Consider the following 23,808-nt stretch of genomic DNA (forward strand, 5'->3'; position numbering starts at 1 on the left):
TGGCGGTCGGGCACGCAGCCCTGCCTAACGGCAAAGGAAGGACAAATACCTTCTCACCGTCGTCATCATTATATCTTTTTTTTTTTTTTGGTGTTTTTTTTTTTTAGTGAGGCAATTGGGGTTAAGTGACCTGCCCAAGGTCACACAGCCAGCAAGTGTTAAGTGTTTGAGGCCAGACCCGAACTCAGGTACTCCTGACTCCAGGGCCGGCGCTCCATCCACTGCGCCACCCAGCTGCCCCATCATTATATCTTAAAAGGTTTTTTAAGAACCATGCAGATCTTTAGAACAAAGGGTTTTCTAAACTGATACACTTTAGCTACCTTTTTTAAGTTCCACAATATGGGGAAGAGTCAATTCTGGCATTGTTCACTGACATTAGCGTTGTTGTGACTTGAGCAAAGGATGAAGCCTCTTCCCCAGAACAATCACAGTTAAATTTTAAGTTACTAATAATGATCAGATCTGCTTAACAAAAGTAAAACAGGAGCCACTAGGGGGCGCTGCAGCGGATAGAGCACCGCCCCTGGATTCAGGAGAATCTGAGTTCAAATCCAGCCTCAGACACTTGACACTTAATAGCTGTGTGACCCTGGGCAAGTCACTTAACCTTCATTGCCCTGCAAAAAAATCCCTAAACAAACAAAAAGTAAAGCAGTCTGTGTGAGATGGAAAGACGGTCATGGTGCTACTGAATACATCAAGAATGATGCTGTAAGAAATGGTGAAGAAGAAAGTTTCAGAGAAGCCTGGGAAAACTTGGATGAACTGATGCAGATGAAGGCAGCAGAACCTGGGGAATAATTGATAGAATAACAATATTAAAGGGTAACAACCTGGAAAGGCTGAGGAACTCTCATCAACACAAGATCCAACAACAAAGCCAGCTGCCCACCTCCTGACAGAGGGGACAGACTCTGGTTATGGAGACGTTGTTTTGGACATGGCCAGCTGAGGATGTTTTTTTTTTTTTGCTTGACTAGACATTATCTGTAAGAAAGGGTTTGTTTTTCTTTCTTTCTCAGTAGTGGGGGGAGCCAGATTTTTGCCAATAGAAAAATAAAAAATGGGAGGGGGGCAGCACTATAAAATTTCCAGTTCAAAATGCACTCCAGCGCATGAGGAGAATGGAGGCCGATCCAAAGGAACATCTTAAGCTACAGAAGGTAAAAGAAGGGACGGGAGCTCTGGTCAAGGAGGGTGAGATGATGGCTGACCACAGCTGTTGAGCTCTCTTGTAGCAAAAGGCAGAGGCCTTAAAAATGGCTCAAGAGACAGGAGAAGAGCACAACACTGCCCTGGAGAAGTTCGCTGGGCCCAAATCAACAGCACCTGGGGATATGGCAGGGACCACAGGGTTGGAGAAGAGCAAGGATAAGAGAGAGGATGAGAGAGAAGGAGAGAGAGAAGGAGGGAGAGGGAGAGGGAGAAGAAATGTAGGTAACCACAGGGTAGTCTGAGCAAGGCTTCATGGAGAAGATGGAGAGATGGGGGCTAGACAGCAATAAAACCAGGAGGATTTTAAACTGGAAGAGTAGCTGGACCCAGGGAAGGTTAGATGTCCCCTGGTGAAAAGCTCCAGGAAATCTGGTTTTGCCTTGGGCTCTTTCACACTGTTATGGATGACAGAGGCCCAGAGAGATGGCTTAGCTTGTCAGATCTGCAGATGACCCCAAGGTGAGGGGGGGGAGTTAACACACTGGATAAATGGATTCAAATAATTTTTTAAAAATAGACCAGAATATTGGGGTAACTCAATGACATGAAATTTAACAGGAACAAAGTGCTCATCAATGTTAGAGATGGTTGCTGTTTGTCCTTTGTTACTGAAGAGAATATGACATCAGAGGCATGTCATTACTTGCACTCTGGATTTAAGGGAGGGAGGGCTGTGCAAGGTCACCAGCCTCTCTCCTCCTGAGCCATCTAGAGATAGCCCCGGATGTTTTAAGGCAATTGGGGTTAAGTGACTTGCCCAGGGTCACACAGCTAGTACATATCCGAGGTGACATTTTAACTCAGGTCCTCCTGACTTCAGGGCCACTGCTCTATCCACTGTGCCACCAGCTGCCCCCAATATTAGAGATTAATCTCCTAAGAAAAATAAGGTAGCACAGATAGAGTGTCAGGCCTGGAGTCAGGAAGAACCTGAGTTCAAATCCAGCCTGACACATTTACCAGCTGTGTGACTCTGAGCAAGTCAGTCTCTGTCTGCCTTAAGTTTTCTCATCTGTCAAATGAGGATAATAACAGCCACTCCCTCCCAGGGTTGTTGTGAGGATTAAATAAGATAATAAATGTTAAGTGCTTAGCACAATGCCTGGCCCATAGTAAGCACTATATGAATTCTAGTTACTATTACTGTTGTTCTCACAGAGTTTTCAAGACAACGATGAATAGGGAGTCAGTTAATCTAGTTGAAACCTCTCATTTCAAAGATGGAAAAGCCAATGTCCAAACTGGGTTTAAAAATGTAACTTCACAAGCACTTAATGCTGAAAAGCTATTCCTGTGATGTCTCTCTAGGCTTTTTCATGCCCTCCAAGCTTGACAGTCATTAATGTAACTGGGATGTGGAGAGAGGCACTAAGGATCCCAGATGCTGAGCTAGGAGACAATGCGATCCCAGAACTGTGCTGATGGGGCCCAGAGCCGTTACCTGATTGGCTTGTGGTCACACAGGCAAATCCAGGCCTCCTTTCTGGCCACTAGTCAGCAAGCAGATCGGACAATATGGAAATCAGGAAGGAAATGGGCATGTTGGTCCTAAGCCAAGGCTTAGCAGTCTTCGAGCACGCGAAAGATTATATAGAAGAGAGAGCAGGTTTGCTGATTGGCATCACACGGCAGAAGGGGAGGAAGCCAGACACAAAGCGGCAAGAACTCGCCATGTTCAAAACTGACCTCATGAGGCTCCCAACCTGGCCTGAGCTCCTGCCAGGGGTCTCCCCTTTGTCCCTTCTCTCCAAGCCTTCTGCAGCCCCTGCTCCTCACATGTCACGCCTGGCCTATGGCGGCAGCTGCTGCGGCAGGAGGGGTGCTCCAGTCCAGTCTCTCTCTCTTTTTTTTTTTTTGTGGGGCAATAAGGGTTAAGTGACTTGCCCAGGGTCACACAGCTAGTAAGTGTCAAGTGTCTGAGGCCAGCTTTGAACTCAGGTCCTCCTGAATCCAGGGCTGGTGCTCTATCCATTGCGCCACCTAGCTGCCCCTTAGTCCAGTCTCTCTTTAGCCACTAAAGCGACTTTCGGTAAAGCTCCAATGACTTCCCATGCCCTCTGCTGGCCATTCCTGGCGCCTTCCAACCTTTCCATCTGCCTTGCCATCCAGCGGCTCAGGCCTCTCGGCTGTGCCTTCGCCACCACCTCTGGGCACTTTCTCAGACTTTCCTCGGTGCCCGGAGCATCGTCCCTCCTCATCTTCGCCTTCAGGTTTCCTACATGTCTCAGCCCAAATCCCACCTTCTGCATGAAGCCTTTCATGACCTCCAGTCTGTCCTGGGCATAGCTTGGCTGTACAAAGTTGTGTGCATTTTGTCACCTCCATTAGTCTGGGCACACCTTAATAGCATGCACTGTCTTAGGCCTCTTTCTGCATGGCTAGCATCTTGCCCAGTGTGGGGCCCATAGGAGATACCTGAGAAATGCTCACACACACCAACAGAAATGTGACTCTGGCCTGGGTTAAGATCCAGAAAGAGGGAGACCACAGTTACCCTTCCCCGTCCTGACCACTTCACGTCAGGAGCAACAGTGACAAACCCAACCAGGCCACACACAAAGCCTAGCTGTGTTCCTGGAAGCCAAGCTCAGAAAAGGCTGGCAGAAGACTCCAGCTATTTGTTAGAACGACCACAATTCCTTCCCAGTGTCTGGTCTGTGGTTTCTGACTTATCCTATGATTGTGTCGAATGTGAGAAAATAATGGGATTTGGCAGATACTCAAAAGGCCCACCTGGAGATGAATCTAAACTGATTGAATTAAGAGTGACTGGCTGCTGATTAGCCTACTTCAAGTTAACTGGATTGTCACCACACCTGGCTGACCCTTAAGGAGGCATTGTTCTCAGAAGCTGAGGACTGTGAACTCAGCTGGAGGCCACCTTCACGTCCAGTGAACCAATGGGTTTGGAGAGGATCGCCTCTGCTCCAGACCTATAAAAAGCTTCCACACTCAGTTTGGGGGCAGTTAGTGGTTGAAGCCGGCTCGTGGCGGAGGACAGGCTGGAGCTCTAGGCTAGATAGGCCTTTTCTTAACTTTCTGAACTCCACATGAATGCCTGGTATGCTTTAATAAATGCTGAATGCCCCCAAACTGGTGCTAAAGCTTCTCATTAAAGGCAACCACACATTTAGATTTTAAACATCACAGGAAGGGTGTTTTTGCTTCTTCGGATCCTTAACTCCCAGTGCCATTCTTGCTCGGGGGAATGCGATGCTAGTGATTATATGAATCCATGCAATACTGAGCCCTTACTACGTACAAAGCACTGGAACTACAGAAACCGGGAAGTGTGTCAGGCTGCTCTCTAGGAGTGCCTGTTCTGGGGGAGAGGACAGCCCACAGGGAAAGTCTTAGCCACAAGTACCATGGCAAGGTGCCGGGGTCCTTAGGGTACTGTCACAAAGCAGATGGGGCTGTTTCTTCTTTCATGATTTCCCTAATAAAATGGTATCAGCTTCTGATGCTTAACCAATGGACAGGACTAAGGACTTTCCTATCTGCTTCTTCAAGAGCAGGCCCAGGTTGCATCTGCATAGAGGCTGCTTCCCAGGATGGTGGCAGAGGGCCCTGCACTGGCTCCATCAGGGCCTGAGGGGAGTAGTGGTAGTGGTGGTCTGTGGGGTACACGCACATTTATGAAGAGAGGCATCTGTGTGTGTATATATGTGGATGGATGCATGCCATGCATGGATAGTCAGTGTCCTGTTCCCCCTTCCCTTATGGAAGCTGAGTTAGCATTCATGGGTCAAATCTCGTGACCAGACAAGAGCTTCTTACAAAGCCGGCTGTGACCACATCCGCCCATGTTTTGATTTCATATTCCCCTCTCCCTCAAGCAGATCCTCCGCTTCGGAGGTGACCGATAACCCCTGGTTCCCTTAGAGATCCCCTAAAGAAGGGGACCTGATATGTTTCCTGCACAAAAAGGAATGGCTAGGAAGCAACTTTTTTAGCTCCAAAGCTGCTGCCCCACTCTGGGTGCAATCCCTTCTGCTCTCCAGATGGCTCTTCGAAACAGTCTTTCTTTAATAAATCTCATTTGGATGTGAAAGTCTTGTGGGTGGGTTTTTTTTTTTCCTTTTTCTTTCACTAGGGAGGACGTTGTTATCACAGAATCACTCGGGAAGGCCTCTGCTGCCAAACTGAGGTGTTGAAAAGCCTTCATTCAGATGGCTGGAGTGGGCAGCCCTAATTCATAGGTAAAGGCTTCTTATTTTGGAAAAGTTCTTCTGGGCCCCAGAGGACAAAAGGAGGAGCAGAGGATGTCTTCAGAAGAAAAGCTCTCCAGCTCCTTTGGTCTCATAGCACACTAATGGCCATTATATTCACCTACCACAATGGGTTCTGGCATTCCCCAAGGGGCAGCACGGACACTGTTACTTGTGCTTTTCTATGAAAACAAGCTGTTGATGACCAGGGAGCATCTATCTTACTGGGTTGTTGGGAGGATCAAAGAGATAACAAGGGAAAGCCTGCTACACCACCTAGCTATTGATGTCTTTTAGCTCCTTGGGGATTCAGCAGCAGGACAATTTCTGTCAAAGGCCAAGGCTTTATTCTTTGAAGCTCACATGGTGACTAGCACAGGACCACGCACACTGCAGGCAACCAATACTGATTTATTTAATGGAGCTGACTTTTAATGATAATTGCCATTTTCTATAAACTATACCAAGACTAAAGGAGGATGATCCTTCCCCACGAAGCAATCCAACTAGACAGCACTTTCAGATCTGCCCTATTTCTAGAGATGAGGCGATATTCCCCTAAGTAGAAACCAAACTAGGAGGTAAAGGCAACAGGAAGGGAAGTCTAAGAATTTACTTGGTACTTTCAATGGGTGAAATGGTTAAAAAAAAAGGCAGGGGGAGGGAAGTCTGTAAGAGAATTAAATGCACAATTTCATCGGGGACAGAAAATATCTCACCTGGAATCCAGCCTTCTTTGTTCTCCTGTGTTTTGTGTGATCCAACCTCATTTGTTCACTCTGGATCTGAATAACATCCTTCAGATGCCCACCCTCCACACCTGCATGGGCTTCTCATGAATCCCAGTTATGAGAAATACTAAGTTCCTCTCCCTTCCAACACTAGTGTTTTCCTCTCCCTCAGAATAGAATCAACCCACCCGAGAACCTCTGGTTTTCTTGCTGGACTCCCTCAATACCCTTTGAAGACATTTATATGGCTCTGAAGGGAGACTGGTATCTTCTCCCTTTATTAAAATGTTAGTACCACATCATCATACAGGTCTTTCCAACCGATCAGATAAGCGTAGGCTTCTCTGGACTTGTGTTTGTAGTTCAAAGATGCTGCTCCTCTCTCTGATCTTTTCATCAGGACACTTCGAAGTTCTCAATGCCAGGTGTCAAGCTAGCTGCCACAGGCCTAGTGGGGCCCAAACTGGATTAAAATGTAATTGGTTAATGTTTAACAAAATAAATAGATAAAAATGCAACATAACACAGATAATGTTAATTTGTGGCTTTTGAAGGCAATGATATTTGGCCCTCAGGGATCCATTTCTACTTGAATTGGACACTATTGCTCTATTCCATCAAAAGGTTCACTTCTGTATAACAGTCAGCATCACCAGGTAAGCTGTTCTTGGTCATGAGCCTCAATCTCTGAAACACTGTATTCAACTCTATGATTTTTAGCAGACACTTCCATGTTTTGTGAGAGTCCGACTCCAGTTCCTTGGCACTTCGACTGCTTCTTTCTGGTTCTCTCTGACTCTGAGGACGAGACGGCTGGACTCTTTTTCTCTTTACTTTGTGCTCTGATTCTAAGAGATCTGGGCAGTTTTCATCTATGATTTCTTGAAACACAGTGTCCAGAGTTTGTTTGTTTTTAATCACCGTGGTTAATTCTCTGTCCCCTTGACTTGTTTTCTACCTCAGTTGTTTTTGACATTAGATATCTTACATTTTATTTTATTTTTCCTTGGCTGTTTTGAGTTCATTCTATTATTTCTTGCTGTCCCATGGAAGCTCAGCCTCCCTGGATCTTGGAAGTCCAAAGGATCCCATCTTCAGGGCCTCTAACTGTCTCAGGACAGTGTTAATTAAAAAAAAAAAAAGCCCCTGTGTTATCCCACAGAGGAGCTCCCAGTTCTAGCTAGCTGAATAGAAAACATAAAAATCAAGACCTACTCTAAGTTTTAAGTTTTTTCTTTTCCCTTCTCTGTTCTCTGGCACAAATGCTCAACAGAGGCAAAGCAAAGGAATAATCTTAGTGTGTATCTAGTCATTTAGGAGAGATCGGCCCACAAGTACAGGATCAGAAAGAAGCATCATTACAAAAAAACTCAAATGATAAATACATTGGTTCTGGAACAAAAAACAAACAAACCCATAATCCAGATTAATGAACACATTTGCCCAGAGAATTATTACTGAATACCTTGCTCAGTCTCACTCAATAATACATTAAGTTCATGGTACTTTCATAATTCAAATTAATTACAATTCCTTATAGAACAAGATGTCTGATTGTTGCTCAGTAAAAATAAAAAATATCCTCAAAGTTGTTAACTTAAGAGTACAATTTTTCTGATTCCTACCACATCACTAAAGGAAATAAACCAGGTTCCAGGGCCCAGGAAATGAGCCCCACGTACCAGAATCAGCGAGGTGGAAAGAAGGGCCCAATCCATTTCCCCACCATCAATCCCTTACACAATATCCCTTAAAACAGCTGTCTAAGCTTCTTTTAAAGACCCCTTCAGGTCTAATTGTCAGGAAGTTTTCTCTTACGCCAGGCTCAAAGCACGGCTTCTCACTTCACCCTGTTGCTCCTGGATCTGTTCTCTGGAGCCCAGCAGAGAACACACAACAAACCTTTGACTATGTGGGGATGGCTATCATGCCTCCCCTCTTCCCCTCCCAATTTTCTTCTTGCCAAGGATCCTTCCACAGTATAATTCCAAGCTCTTTCATCATCCTAATCCCATTCCTGAGTGTCGTGCACTTTCTTTTAGGGATGGGCCACGATGCTCAAGATACTGTTTGGCCAGGACAGAATGCCATCCTTACTATTAGGGTACCAGGCTCCTCTTAAGGCTGCCCATGATACAAACACAGCAAAGACAACAAAGGAAGGCGAGAGGGCAACAACACTCAAGCCCCTTAAAAGTCTGGAAATCATTCTGTACTGTCCCCATTTGAGCCTTGTGAAATGCATACTGGGGGCAGGCCCATCCCTGGTAGAGAGTGAGAAAATGGTGGCTGAGCGGTGAGATCCTTTCTCGGGGATGGGAAAGTGAGTCCAACCTTGGGCTTCCTTCAGAAAGGCAGCGCTTCCTGAGGATGGTGGCACTTGGGGTGCCCAGTCTCTGTGGCCATGACCCAGCTGAAATTGATCCCATCACCAATACAGTGAAACCTCAGGCTTCCCGAAGGAGAACAACCCAGCCCAGGTCCAAGACCGATGCCAAAGTTTCCTGATGACCAGCTGGGGACCTAGCACACAGGAAGCAGAGCTCCTGTACTCCGGCCCACACAAGATAAGGAGGCCTGGTCTAAGAAGAGAGGAAGGGTTGAAAAGGATGGAGAAATTAGATGAGTCTCTGCTCTTCGGTCAAAGCCCACATGAGGATTCTCCTCAGGTACGGGAAGGACTTCCTGTTTAGGAAAGCCAGAGTCTGGGGAGCATCAACAGGAGGATACCCAAGATGACAAACAGGCTTGTTGATGTCTAGTAGCTTCAGACTCTTTATGACCCTTTGGGAAGTTTTCTTGGCAGATACTGGAGGGGTTTGCCATTTTCTTCTCTAATTTTACAGGTGAGGAAACCGAGGCAAATAAGGTGAAGTGACCTGCCCAGGGTCACACAGCTACTGAGTGTCTGAGGCCATGAGGCCACATTTGAACTCAGGAAGAGGAGTTGTCCTGACTCCAGGCCTATCTCCTGCACCACCCAGCTGCCTTACAAATACTTTCACCCATTTTATTTCACACTCAAGGTGTTGAGCTGTTTTTCAGCTGTCAGACATTCTATCCACGGGTGCCATCTAGCTTAGGAATCACACAGTACAGGAGGAACTTGGGGAATTAGAAAACCAGAGGGATATGATAGGTGTCTTCAAATTTCTGAAGGGCTTCTTTGTGAAAGAGATTCGATTTGTTCTGTTTAGACCAAAAGACAGCTTGGTGGATGCTGCAAAGACATAGGCTCAACGTGAAGAAAATCTGATGCTGAAAGCTCTCCACAAGTAGACTTGGGAGCTGTGAGAAGGCGGGGGGGGGGCGCGCTCGGCACCACTACTAGGTCTGTATCCCAAAGACATTCACCCCCCAAAAGAGAAAAAGACCTATCTGTATAAAAATATAGCAGCTCTTTTTATGGTGCCTACAAATTGGAAATCAAAGGGATGCCCATCCATTGGGGAATTGCTAAACTAGCTGTGGTATATGATGATGATGGAATATTATTATACTATAAGAAATGACAAACAGGATGATTTCAGAAAGGCCGGGAAAGACTTGTATGAACTGATGTAAAGTGAGGTGAGCAGAACCAAGAAAAAATCATGCACATTGACAGCAATATTGTTTGATGAAGAACTGTGAATGACTTAACTGTTCTCAGCAACACGAGGATCCAAGACAATCCCAAAGGACTAATGATGAAGGATACTATGCACCTCCAAAGAAAGAACTGATATAGATTGAACACAGACTGAAGCGGGCTGTTTTTCACTTTCTTTCATTTTTTCTTTTATTCACGTGTTCTTATTCAAAATGACTAATACAGTTGTGTTTTACATAACTGCACATGTATAACCCATATCTGATTGCTTACTCAGGGAAGGGTGAGGGGAGGGAAGGAAGGAGGGAGAAAACTTGGAACTCAAAACTTTAAATAAAAATGCTTATTGTTTAAAAAACAAAAAAAACCAAACCCTGCCCCTCCCCGGGCCTTGCGAGATGTCTGCCAGCTGAGGATGAGGGACCAGTTGGGCAGGTTCTAAGAAGGATTCTTGTTTGGCTTGGGTTTAGACAGAAGGCCTTTCCCAAGTCTGTGATTCTAACTCTAGAAACTTGGGACTCCTCAAGAGTTGGAAATTTTGTCTATTACTTCCTTGTTCAAGATGTTTCACTTCAATTTTCTTTTTAGACCATCCTTGGCCAAGAAAACAAGTGCACAGTAAGGCTGAGCACTCCTCCCCTCATTCTATTCCATTGTTCCCATCTATACCAGGTCAGTGGTTAGTATCCACACCTGATTCTCTCTTCTCCTCCCATCCCTTAATATAGCTAAAAGGGGGGTGTGGGGGGAGGCAACAGAAGTGCTCTGGTGGTGCTTAATGCTCCTCTCCAGACTCACTTTGCTGAAGTTTGGTTTCCACTGTTTATATATATTTTTACCAATCCATCAATAAACATTTATTAAGTGCCTACGATGTGCTAGGCACTATGCTAAGCACTGGGGATACAAAGAGGGGCAAAAGACAGTCCCTGCCCTTGAGAAGCTCACAATCGAATGGGGAAAGACAACAAGCAAACAAAAATGCAAACAGCACATGGGATAAATGCGAACTGATGAACAAATGGAAGGCACTGGGAGGAAGAGGGATTGGGGAAGGCTTCCTATAGAAACTAGGATTTCAGCTGGGATTGAAAGGAAGCCAGGCAGGTCCACAGTCAGGAGGAAGGAGAGCTTTCTAGGTATCAAGGACAGCCAGAGAAAATGCCCAGAGCCTAGATGGACACAGCAGGAAGTTGGTGTCACTGCTGCAGAGTCAGATATGCCTATTGGGAAGATCCCTTTGGTGGCTCAATGGAGGATGGCTGAAGGAGGCAGACCCTCTGGCAGGCGACTTCCATAGGCCAAGCTTGAGGTAATGAGGGCCTGCACTGGGGGGTGGCCATGGCACCACGGACCTTTGCTGTCATCTTCTACATCTTGCAAACAGATTTCCTGGGCATGTCCATCTCTCTACTGAAGCCTCCTTTTCTTCCTCCATGAACTGTAACGGTTTCTCTTTATGTTATTCAAAGTTGAATCTTGGCAGCTCTCCTCCCTCCTGCCTTGACTTCCCTGGTAGCAGGAGAAGTCAGGCCTGAAAGGTGTACATCTATTTCAGCCCACATTCAGGGTGTTGCCCTTCACTCCTTCTAGTGTAGCAGAGTCCCTTCTTTACAGGAGAGAGCCAGGCTCAGAGAGCAGCTCATCTGCTGCCTCTGGAAGATGAAGTTGTCACTAAAGTAGGTTATTTGTTAGTTGCTCTCCTTCTGGCTGATAGCAACGAGCAGCAGAGATTGGAACAATTGAAACCCTCTCTCATTACTGACTGTGCCCTTCTGGACCGATGGCTATTGTGTTACAGTGCTCACATTAACTGGCAGCACAAACATTCCACAGACCACCACTGGTCATCACTGACGGGAAGTGGCTTATGGGAGTCAATTACATGCATCAGCTCTGACCCAACCCAAGGCAAAGAGTAACATGAAATCCTCATTAGTTCCCTGATTAAAATAACAGCAAAAATCAGAGCTTGGGAGTGGCTCAAGAGGCTTCCCTTTGGGAATTGCAACTGAACTGGAGGTAGAAACAAGTTGTGGAGTACAGGTGAGCTCCCCCAACATTCACCTCCAAATGACTTTCAGGGGTCAGGGATTTGTCCCATCTAAGACAACTCTGGAGGTCAGCAGGAGAAGTCTGTCACACTAGGGTGGGAGCCAGCCCAGAGCAGAGTTGCCCCAGTAGCAGCAACTATGGGAAGTCTCAGCCAGGACAGGCTAAGATGGGGTCATACAACTGGTCAGAATGGGATTGCAGGGGACCCTATGCTGTTACTAGGTGCAGGACCCTGCTGTATTGCCTCTATAGAACTCTGAGCTGCAGGTCTAGGGTCAAGAGCACAGACCAGAAAAGCTGTGACTATACCTCTCCCTGGATCATACCACCTTGGAAACACCAAAAATGTGCAGATCCCCAGAACAAGCTCTGAAAACAGCAGTACAAAAAAGTCTGAAGCTTGGAGCGGTGCCTTCCTGAGGTGAGCTGAGCACAATTCTAACATAAAAGTTCAAAGTCAAGAAATAGGTTGGAAAAATGAGGAAACAACAAAAGAATTTGATCATAAAAAGCTACTGTGATGGTCAAGAAGCCACCGACATAAAAATAGAAGAGAATAATGTGAAAACAACTACAAGCAAAGTCTCAAAGAAAAATGCTCATTGGACCCAAGCCCAACAAGAATTCCTGAAAGAGTTAAAGAGATAAGTGATAAAAGAAAAATAAGGGAAAAAATTGAGAGTGAGTCAAGAAAATTATGAAAAAAAGAATTAACAGCTTGGTAAAAGAGGCACAAAAATATGCTGAAGAAAAAAACTCCTTAAAAATTAGAATTGGGCAACTGGGAGAGCTAATGACTCTATGAGACATCATAAAACAATTTTAAAAAGTCAAAAGAACGAAAAAATAGAAGAATGTGAAATATCAGAAAAAAAATGACCTGGAAAAAAATTAAGGAGAGATCATTTAAGAATTATTGGACTACAGAAAAAAAAAAAAAAAGAACTGTTGAATCTGGATACAGATTGAACCATACTATTTCTATTGTTTTTGTTGTTGTTGTTTTTCTTTTTTGAGGTTTTTCCTTTTTGCTCTGATTCTTCTCTCATTACACTACTAATGCAGAAATATGTTTAATGTGATTGTACATATATAACCTATATCAGATTACTTGCTGTCTTGGGGAGGGGGAAGGGAGGGATAGAGAAAAATTTGAAACTAGAAATCTTATAAAAACAAATGTTGAAAATAATAAAATATTTACGTGGGGGATAAAAAGGAATCATTGGACTAGACATTCCAAAGAACTCATGATGGAAAATGTTCTCCACATTCAGAAAAAAAGAACTGTGGATCTTCAATGCAGATTGAACCATACTGTTTCTACTTTTTGGTTATTTTTTTCTTTTTTGAGGTTTTTCCCTTGTGTTCTGATTCTTTCACAACATGACTAATACAGAAATAAGTTTAATGTGAATGTGTATATCAGACTGCTTTCTTTCTTGGGGAGGGGGGAAGCAGTGAGAAAAACTTGGAACTAAAACTCTTATGAAAATGAATGTTGAAAACTATCTTTACATGTAATGGGAAAATAATAAAATACTTTTGTGATTAAAAAAGAGAGAATTATTGGACTACCTGAAGGCCATGATCAAAGAGCCTAGACACCCTATTTCAAGAAATTATCGAAGAAAACTGCCCAAATAGCTTAGATACATTGGATTAAAAAAAAAAGAAAAGAATCTACCAACACCTTATGAAAGAGACCCCAAAATGACTGTTCATACCCTTTGACCCAGTGGTACCACTGCTAGGTCTGTTTCCCAAAGAGATGACAGGGAAAAGGACCCACATGTACAAAAAAAAAATAACTTACAGCAGCTCTCTTTGTGGTGGCAAAGAATTGGAGATCGAGGGAATGCCCATCAATAGGGGAATGGATAAATGAGTTGTGGCATATGAATGTAATGGAACACTATTGTGCTGTAAGAAATGATGAGCAGAAGAAGTTCAGAGAAACTTGGAAGGAATTACATGAACTGATGCTGACTGAGAGGAGCAGAACTGGGAGAACATTGTACACAGTAACAGGAACATTGTGTGATGAACAATGGTGACAGACTTGGCTCTTCTCAGCAGTGCAACGATCCAAAACAGTTTCAAAGAACTCATGATAGAAAATGTTCTCAACACCCAGAAAAAAGAACTGTGGACTATGAAAGCAGATAGAACCCTACTGTTTCTACTTTTAGACTGTTTTTCCCCTTCTTTTTTGAGGTTTTCCCCTTGTACTCTGACTCTTCTTTCACAAGATGACTAATGTAGAAATAGGTTTAATGTGATTGTATATATATATAACCTATATCAGACTGCTTTGCGTTTTAGGGAGGAGGGAGGGAAGGAAGAGTGGAAGAAAAATTTGGAACTAAAAATTCTATGAAAACAAATATTGAGGGGCGGCTAGGTGGCGCAGTGGATAAAGCACTGGCCCTGGATTCAGGAGTTCCTGAGTTCAAATCCGGCCTCAGACACTTGACACTTACTGGCTGTGTGACCCTGGGCAAGTCACTTAACCCCCATTGCCCTGCCAAAAAACAAAACAAAAAAAACCCACCAAATGTTGGAAAACTATCCTTACATGTACCTGGAAAAATAATAATAATAAAAAAAGAGACCCCAAAATGAAAACTCCCAGGAATATCATAGCCAAATTCCAGAATTTCCAGGTCAAGGAGAAAATACTTCAAGCATTAAGAAAGTAGTAATTCAAATATGGTGGAGCCACAATCAGGATCACACAAGATTTTGCAGCTTCCACATTTAAGGAGCAGAGGGCTTAGAATATGAAATTCCAGAAGGCAAAGAAGCTAGGATTACAATCAAGAATAACCTACCCAGCAAAACTGAGTATGATCCTTCAGGGGGAATATGGACATTTAATAAAATAGAGGACTTTCAAGCATTCTTCATGAAAAGACCAGAGCTGAACAGACTGAAGAGAAGCATAAAAAGGTAAACATGAAAGAGTAATCACAAGGATCTCAAAGTCAAACTATTTACATTTCTATATGGGAAGATGATACATGTAACTACTGAGAACTTTAACATTAATGGGGCAGTTAGAAGGAGTCTACATAGACAGACGGCATAGGGAGAGGTAGGACGGAGAACATCTTCTCACATAAGAGGTATATAAAGAACAACTTTCATAATGGAAGGGGACATGGGAAGGGTGGGAATTGGTTCAAAGAGGGAAGAATACACACACACACACACACACACACACACACACACACACACACACACACACACTCTCAGTTGGGTATAGAAATCTGTCTTACCCAATAGCAAAATAAAAGGGGAAGGGGAAAAGAGATGGGGAGGGGGATGATTAAAAAGGAGGACAGATTATGGGAGCCAGTAGTGAGAAACACAACAGACTTTTAAGGAAGGATAGTGTAACGATTGGAATGATGCCACCTGCTGGAGACTTACTGTAGAAGAGCTCCGCCCATGAGGTGAAGGTCTTTGAGGGTAAGCCCATGGGTCTTGTCTTTGGCATCAGGAAGTGACATTTGCTGGTGGGAGGAAGAAGGGGGAGCCTGGCTCTCTGATTCACTCTCTTTCCTGTGGATTCTGGCAGAGAGCGGAGCTAGAAATGCGGTCTCCCTTTAATAGATAGATGAATGTAGGCCTTTCTCTCTCTTTACCAAATTCTTATTCTTCTTAATAAACGCTTAAAAGTCTAACTCTTGCTAAAGCTTATAATTTATTGGCAACCACTCATTAGATATTTTAGACAGACTAGCTAGAATTTTAGCCTTAAGAATAGGATAAAAGGAGAAGAAACAGAAGAAAATCGGATGGAAGAAAACACACAGTAATCATAACTGTGAATGTGAATGGGAGCAGTTTGCCCATAAAGGGAAGCAAAAAGAAGAATGGATTGGAAGCCAGAATCTAACAAAATGTTGTTGGACACTTCCCGGGAACCTCCAACTTCCCTTTTCAAGTGTGGACAAATATAGTTGGTATAAAAATGGAAAAGAAGGGGGCAGGCGAAGAGGAAATGGCAAATCCTTGCTGGCATCTCTGCAGATACTTCAGAACAGCAGTCTGCAAACAGAGGTTCTTAGTGGGACAGGCCACGGCCTAAGGCTGAACTTGACCAAAACTGAACTACACAGTATGCCAGAAGAAACGTCACTGATGCGCTCGGCACAAGGACAGATCCTGGATCTGCTGGCTCTTAGGATCAGGTAACTCCCAGGAGAGGAAATTCCCTTTATCACTACAGCTGGCACTTTCGCTGAAGACAGCTGCCTATGGTCGTAGTTAAAATGAATGTTAAACAATAAATAGTTAAGTGGTGCAGTGGTTAGAGCATTGGGCCTGGAATCAGGAAGACTCATCTATCGTCCTGACCTCAAATCTGCCCTCAGACACTTACTAGCTTGGTGACCCTGGGCAACTCACTCTGCCCGTTTGCCTCAGTTTCCTTATCTGTAAAAAGAGCTGGAGAAGGAAAGGGCAAAGCACCCCAGCATCTTTGCAAACAAAACCCCAAGTGAATAACCAGAAACAAAGTGAAATAAGTTACTTGACTAAGAAGTCCTCTACTCCAAGAAGGGCTGCTGTTTCCCCACAGATTTCTGAGTGAAGACAAAGAAGCCCCACACAGAAGAGACACCAGTAGCTCTCCCACAATAACAACAAGCCAACCTCTCCTCTTCCGTGACTCTGCTGAGGAACTGGCCACCTCTTGACATGTCACAGGACCTTCTCTGTGCTCTCAACAACGAAAGCCCCAGACTACACTGGAAGGCACTTCTTGACTTGAGAAGGTCCAGTTCCTAGCCTCAAATCAATAGTCTATGTTCAAAATATGTAAACAATTCAATGAGATTATTAGCAATCACGAGGCACAGAAGTAGTATCTGAAGCTGATTCTTACTGACAAGTTTCCTTCTAAATTCCAAATAGCCGGGCCTGCTGGGTATAAGGATTTGCTAGATTTACTAGACACCTAGTTTTCTGACAAGTTTGTTTTCCCCAGTGATGGCCTCTACTAAATGTTCCTGATTTTCTCACCACAAAAAAGAACTGTGTAAACTTAGAAACCACGCCCCCTCAGAGGCTCCTCAGGCCTCCCTGGCACCAGAACACACGTGTATGTCAATGACCTTGGGAGGACACATGACATAACAAGGGCTTTCCATCCTGCCACTACAAGGAACACGTTCTCTATCATCCTGAAAACGTGATGCTGACCTAGGCAGCTTCAAGGCTGGTGGCAACCTTCCTCCTGCCAGACTAGGCAGCCCTTTGTCCAAATGAATGGAATGTGACCAGCAAGTTTTTGTGAGACAATAAAATCCGTGACAAAAACTGAACCAATTTTCAATTTGAATTGGAGACTAAGGATCTCCCTCATGCCAAGTGGCTACTCTGAATGAGGCGCACCATCTTAGGGGGCAGGTGGGTAGGAAGAGGGGTGTCAAAAGGACAGAGCAAATTCGTGTCTTCAGTAGCACAGTTAGCATCCCACAGGGTTCAATGAGCATCCACATGGAAGAGGCAAAGTTTAAGAAAGGTGAGAGAAGAGAGAAGGAAAAACAAAAAGATCAGGTGCCATGGGACACAGTTCAGTCCCGGATTAGGGTCAGCAACAGGTAAGGGATGGGTCTCCAAAGGATGCTAGCATTTCATGGGACACGGCCCCAGCAGCCAGCTGTCCCTTCTGTGAGCCCAGAAGCTCCCTCCCCTTGTCTTCCTTCAGATGGCGTCAAGTCCCCACTATGACATGGATGATGGTGGCACCCAAAGGAATTCCCACTCTCCCTTCACCCAGCAGCTCTGTGAGCACTGCTGACATTGGAGAGCTCTAGAAGAAAGAAGACTGTCTTCTCTGTGGAGTGCACTGAAAACATGGGGCACCACCATGACCTGCTGCTATCCGTTTGCCTGGTACCCAATGCTTTTCACAAGTGACTACTTAGACCCTTACAAAACACTTTGTTTATCCAGACCATCATTATCACACTGGCTATGGTCTCCCCTCCTTTGCCCCCAATCCAGACCCCTGGGTGACCCCCTTCAACCTACAGAGTTTGCTCTTTCAGATGCCAAGCCTGAATAACTCAGAACCTCTGCACATGTGGACAGAGCTGATGGAAGTCCAGAAAGCAAACAGGTTACCGAATGTCACCCGAGCTTTCTCTGCAGCAAGGAAAGGGAAGGAGCATTCATCTAGTGCCTACTGTGTGCTGGGGGTCAGACTAAGAACCATCATCTCACTTGATCAAGTGAATCCTTCTCTGCCCTTGCTGTCCCTACAGCTCACGCACATCTCCAGCTGCCTGTAGCATCCCAGAAAAGAGCCAACTTGGCCTCGTACTGCACAGAACAGACTGAGGCCGTTTCAAGAGAGCTTCCTGACCTTCCCCTTCTCCAATCTGATAAGGTCCTTGGCCTTGCCAAGGCCAAGCCCCCTTCACACAACCTTGATCCCATGCCCTCCTGTTTTCTCCAGCAGACTGTCCTCTGTCACCTCCATTTCTCCCACCTACAGTCTCCTTCCTTGCTCCTGACAAAGACACTCACATCATTACCATCCCTAAAAACAACAGCCCCCATTTAATCCTACCCTCCCTGGCACCCGTCATCCTAGACTTCTTGTCTTCTTGGCTAAACTCCTTGAGAAAGCCGCCTACACTCACTGTCTCTATTTCTCTCACTTGATTCTGAACCGTGTTCAATGTTTCCAACCGGGTCATTTAAGTGAAATGACTCCCCAAATCACCCAATGAAATGGCCTCTTCTCAGTCTTCGCCCTTGTAGACTCTGCTCAACCTCCAGCCATACCATCGGTCCACATCTGGTAGGTCCTATCCAAGAGCCCGATTTCTTTTCTCTGGCCCATATGTCACTCAGTGACCTCAACAGATCCCAGGCGGTCAATTCTGGCCTCTATACAGAGGGTCCTCACCTCTCTCCTGAGCTCCCCTCCTGCATGACGACTAGACTGTGCCCCACCCATCTGAAACTCCTGCCCCCCAGCTTTTCAGAATTCAGCTCAAGTGCTCCCCTTGAAGGAGGTTTTAGGGGAGGCCCCCTGGCCCACTAGAATGGGGGTCGGGTCTCCCCGCACCCCCAGCGTTTGGCAAAGAGTCAACACCGAACAAGGCTGGCTGACCGACTCCACGGGGCACCATCACGGCGGCAAGAAGGCAGACACCGGCAGCCCCCGCTCTTAGAAGTAAAGAACGCCAAGGGCCCCCTCCTCCCGGCCGCCTTCGCGGAGTGGGCAGCGGCCACAGACCACGCCGGGCTTGGACCTGAAGGCGCTCGCTCGCTCAGTCAGTCAAGCAGCCTCTCAAAGCAGCCCCTGGGGAGGGGCTCAGGTTCCCCCATCACAGCCCGTCAAGGTCGCCGGGCTCCGGAAGGGGTTCGTCCCCTCCCCATCCCCGGGGGTGTCACGCCACGTGGGCACGGGGCCGGGACCGTGACCGCTGGCTGCGCCCGAGGAGCGGGTGTCGTTCACGGGCCTCGCCATTCCTGCCCACCTCCGAGCGCCCCCTCGAGGGGGGGCCGCGGCCGGACCCCCCCCCCCGGCCCCTCACCTTCGGCCACGTCCTCGTCGATGGCGCCCTTCACCTGCGAGAAGCACCACTGCACGTCGCTGCCCATCGCGGCCGGGCCGCCGCCCACGCCGCCGCCGCCGCCGGCTCCTGCAAGCGAGCACACGGGCGTGAGTCCGGCCGGGGAGGGGGCGCCGGGGGTCACGCGGCGGGGGGCCCGGGAGGGGGCGCCGGGCCGGGCGGGGAGGGGGCGCCGGGGATCACGCGGCGGGGGGCCGGGGAGGGGGCGCCGGGCCGGGCGGGGAGGGGGCGCCGGGGGTCACGCGGCGGGGGGCCGGGGAGGGGGCGCCGGGGGTCACGCGGCGGGGGGGCCGGGGAGGGGGCGCCGGGCCGGGCGGGGGGGGGGGGGGGGAAGGCGTCTCACCTGCCATGGCTGCCGGGCCGGGCCCGGGTTGCTCGGCGGGTCGGGGCCTGGGCCGGGGCCGGGGCCGGGCCGGGCCGGGGTGGGCGGCGGCGGCGGGGCCCTGGCTGGGCTCCTGCAGCTCCGCCCGCGCCTCTGCCGCCGCCGCGGACCGAGCGCCGCCTCCCCCAGCAAAATGGCGCCCCGAGCCGGCGCCCGGATCGATGGCGTCACCGCCCTCCGCCCGAGGCCACGCCCCCGAGCGGCCACGCCCCCGAGCCCTCCTCCCGAGGCTCCGCGCCATACAGCGCCCGTCGCTCTGTTCGCGCCCCCGAAAGGCCACGCCCCCGAGTCCTCCTCCCGAGGCTCCGCCCCGTCGTTTCTCCCTATACGCTGCCCAGAGGCCACGCCTTCGACCCCTCCTCCGAGGCTCCGCTCCATACAGCGCCCGTCGCCACGGCCACGCCCCTACAGGCCACGCCCCCGACCCCTGCTCGGAAGGCTCCCTCGCTCTACACCTGGGTCTCCGAGGCCCCGCCCCACTCTCCGCCCCGGGCCCCGGACAGCAGGCTGGCTTACCCGCTACCCCAACCCCGAGTCCCTGCCTCCTCTCCAGACCCCTTCCCCTGGTCCCGGTCCGCTTCCCGCGCTAGGCCCCTCCTGCACTGGGCGAAGGGAGGGGCGGGGGGGGGGCGTGGAGGAAGGAAGGGGGAGAGGAGAAGGAAGAGGAGGGGGCATGAAGGAGGGGGAGCTGGAGGAGGTGCGGAGGGAGGCGGCGGCCTCTGGGAGGAGGGGAAGAAGAAAGGGGGAGGGGATGTAGAGGGGAAAGGGCAGAGGAGGGAGGCAGGAGGAGAGGGGTAGGAGGAGGGGGGAAGGAGGAGGGAGGGGGCAGAGGAGAAGGAAGAGGAGGGGGCATGAAGGAGGAGGGAGGGAGGAGGGCCAGAAAGAGGGGGCTGGAGGAGGCAGGGGGGTAATGGAGCTGCAGCGCCTCCGCAGGCAGATATGGAAAGGATTTTGGAGGTCTTCAAATCCATTTCAGATATGGAGAAACTGAGGCTCAGTGGGGAAAAGATCAGGTCTGAGGTGGAATGCTGGTCCTGGAGACCAGCGGCTATGCTGGGGGCTCTCCAAGCTCTCTCCTGCTCCCTCCTTTCCCCTCCCCGCCTCAGGACTGAGGGTCTCTCCCTCAATCCGAGACCCTAGAGGAACGTAGGAGAGGAGGAGTCTCCCTTAGAAATGTGAGAGAATCCCGGAATCTCAGAACTGGAAGTTCAGAATTGATCGTTTCTTCCCCGTGGGAAACTTCCCGTATGGAAAAACTACACCTGATGCTGATGGATCGCTTAGAGTTGTCAAGAACACACAAAGATGAGGTGATGTGCCCACGGTCTAACTGTGTGTGTTAAAGGCAGGACTTGAACCCAGAGCCTTTCTGGGTTTCAAGGTCCTCTTCTATTCATGACATATATGCACCTCCATCAATGTCAGGGTTGTTATTGTTGAAAGTGCTTCTTTGTGGGTTGTTGTTCAGTCATTTTCAGTTGTGTCGGACTCTTCTTGACTTCATTTGGGGTTTTTTTGGCAAAGATACCAGAGTAATTGCCATATCCTCTCCAGATCATTTTACAGATGAGGAAACTGAGGCAAACAGGGTGAAGTGACTTGCCCAGGATCACACAGCTAGTAAGTGTGTGAGACCAGCTTCACAGGTTCCCAAAAGACAAGACCGGTTACCTGCCCAAGGCCTTCAGAAGCCCTTGTCCATCTGTGCTAAGAAAAAGCCGTATCTCTTACTTGGAAGGAAACCCAGAGTCATCTGGTCCACCTGCACCTGAAAGCCTGAATCCCCATTCCAACTCACCCTATGAGTAGTCAGCCTTTGGGGGGGCACCCCCAAACCTCCATCCCAGCCTGCACCTCTCGTGGCCCACTTGCTTGGGAAGGAGTTTTTTCTGACATCAAATTGAAAGCCGACTCTCTGTTACTTCCTCCAAATACTTCTGATCCTCCCTTCTGGGCCAAGCAGAAGCGAGCTGACCCCTCCTGCCCCGACAGCCCTTCTGATCCTGCCCAAGGAAGTCTCTGAGCCATGAGAAGGGGTGGGCCTGCTCAGAGACCTCCCCATCCAGTGCTTGTATTAGCAGGACAACAAGGCTTCCCAATGTACCTTTGCCTCCTGGCATGCCCAGTAGCAGAGAGCTCTGGCAGCTCCGAGGAGGCGGGATCACAGAGTGACCACTGGCACAAGGGGGGCACTTGATAAATGCTTCTTGGATTGGCCTGGGTTTAATTGAAGAGGCTTTGATGGGATGTGGGCATCCCGCCACCTGCTGAAATTCTATAAAAGTCTGAATGGACCTAAAGCAGCTGGTACGGAGGAAGATGGGGAGGGAGGAAACACACCCAGGTGTCTTCTGCAGAGCCACTGACCTGCTTGGCCCCTGACATTTCCTGAGTCTGGGCTGGCTCAGCATTCTTGGTCTTGAATCACACAAAGGAGTCTCCTAACTCCCAGAAGAAGCAGGGAAATGTCATTTCCTTTATGCTGGGCTTTGAACCTTGGCCAGGGGATCTCAGTCAATCTGAGCCAGCTTCCCCCTAGCTTAAAGAACAGAGTACTGTACCTTGAGTTAGAAAAACCTGAGTTCCAGTTTCGACTCAGACATTTATTAGTTGTGTGACCTTTTGCTTGCTTCTTCTTCCAGTGTAAAATGGAGATAATAACAGCATCTAAGTTTGTGATGTCATTGTCTTCTTCAGGAACCTAGGATGAACACCAACAATCAAGGATCAGATGAGATACTATATGTAAAGAGTTTAGCCATGGGCCTGCCTGGCCCCTGCTCTGGAAATGGCTCACTGCCTTCCCCATCCCTCTTCTCAGCCCAGGAGCACCCCCTTGTCAGGGTTGTTGTGAGGCTCAAAGAAAATCACTCTTGGGAATGTTCATCATGCTGAGGGAGTGCTCAGTGGAAGCCTGGGGTACAGGCTCTCCAAGGGGCCCGGCAGCACTGGAGATGCCTCAGGAGGGAATAGCTCAGATGTGGAGGGGAGAAAGCACACAGTTTATTATCCTCATTTTCCAAGAGAGCTCACTGAGTCTCAGAGATCTTGGATCCATGTTCTTTAGCCAGTATGAGTTAGAACTTTTTTTTCTTTGAGGGGAGGGTGAGGCAATTGGGGTTAAGTGGCTTGCCCAGGGTCACACAGCTAGTGTCAAGTGTCTGAGACTGGATTTGAACTTGGGTCCTCCTGAATCCAGGGCCAGTGCTCTATCCACTGTGCCACCTTACTACCCCTATGAGCTGGAACTGACACTTGAAAATACACAAAGGACGATCCTTGTTTCCCTTTGCAAAGTCCCCATGGGACAAAGTCTTAGTTCAGCCCCAAGGCATTCAACCTGATTCTGGACAACAGTGCCTGTTGTCTAGACCCACCCTTGGTCTGTCTCCTGCATAGGAGCCCAAGTTTTTCCCATCCAAGCACAGGCTAGCTCAGCCTCAGTTACCTGGAATCTTGGCCTTCCTCAGTGATGTCACAATTACCTTTCCAGAGCCTTCCTAGAAGCGGCGGATCCAGAAAAGACAGCAGCCTCAGCTGTAGCCCATGGATCTCCGAGAGAATAGCAATGGCCTCCCTGAGGAGCAGATGAGACAATCTACAGGCACACACATACACACACACTGGATGGGAGAGCAGTAGGTACACACAGGATTATCTTTAGATGACTCCTTAGTATCTGGAAAAAAAGACTTTCAAAGTTATGAGAAGGTAATGAATTTAGTTTAGATCATTCCCCTTAGCTCAGAGTTTTCCAAAGCAGTAGAAAAAGCTGGGACCTGGATTCAGGAGATCTGGGGATGAGACTTGGAGTTGGCATAGACTGTGTGACCTTGGCCAAGTCCTGTTCCCACTTTAGACCGCCTTTCCCTCATCTGTGAAGCATAGGGGTTGAACTAATGCCTCATTTAGCTCTTATGCTATGATTTTCAATGATGCTAAGCAGAATACAAATTCAGTTCAATTCAGGTGTTCATTAAACACCTATAAAGTAGGTACAGATAAACAAAGACAAAGA

At 47.9% G+C, this 23,808-nt stretch overlaps 1 protein-coding gene across 2 annotated transcripts in view; it reads right to left on the reverse strand.

The window, feature by feature from the left end:
* Positions 1-19,802, reverse strand: part of PPP2R2D (protein phosphatase 2 regulatory subunit Bdelta) — a 38,363-nt gene extending 18,561 nt beyond the window's left edge. Inside the window, exons 1-2 of one of the 2 annotated variants that reach the window (XM_043982926.1) lie at positions 19,752-19,802; positions 19,370-19,477 (exon numbers count right to left, since the gene is read on the reverse strand). In XM_043982926.1, coding sequence (XP_043838861.1) covers positions 19,370-19,477; positions 19,752-19,758 — 115 coding nt within the window. In that variant the 5' untranslated portion in view covers positions 19,759-19,802. Of the gene's footprint in view, positions 1-19,369; positions 19,478-19,751 lie in introns of those variants that run through there. The other variant, XM_043982927.1, reaches the window with a different exon arrangement.
* Between the last annotated feature and the right edge of the window lie 4,006 nt (positions 19,803-23,808).

The sequence above is a fragment of the Dromiciops gliroides genome, chromosome 2, assembly GCF_019393635.1.
Source record: "Dromiciops gliroides isolate mDroGli1 chromosome 2, mDroGli1.pri, whole genome shotgun sequence".
Taxonomy (NCBI): Eukaryota; Metazoa; Chordata; class Mammalia; order Microbiotheria; family Microbiotheriidae; genus Dromiciops; species Dromiciops gliroides.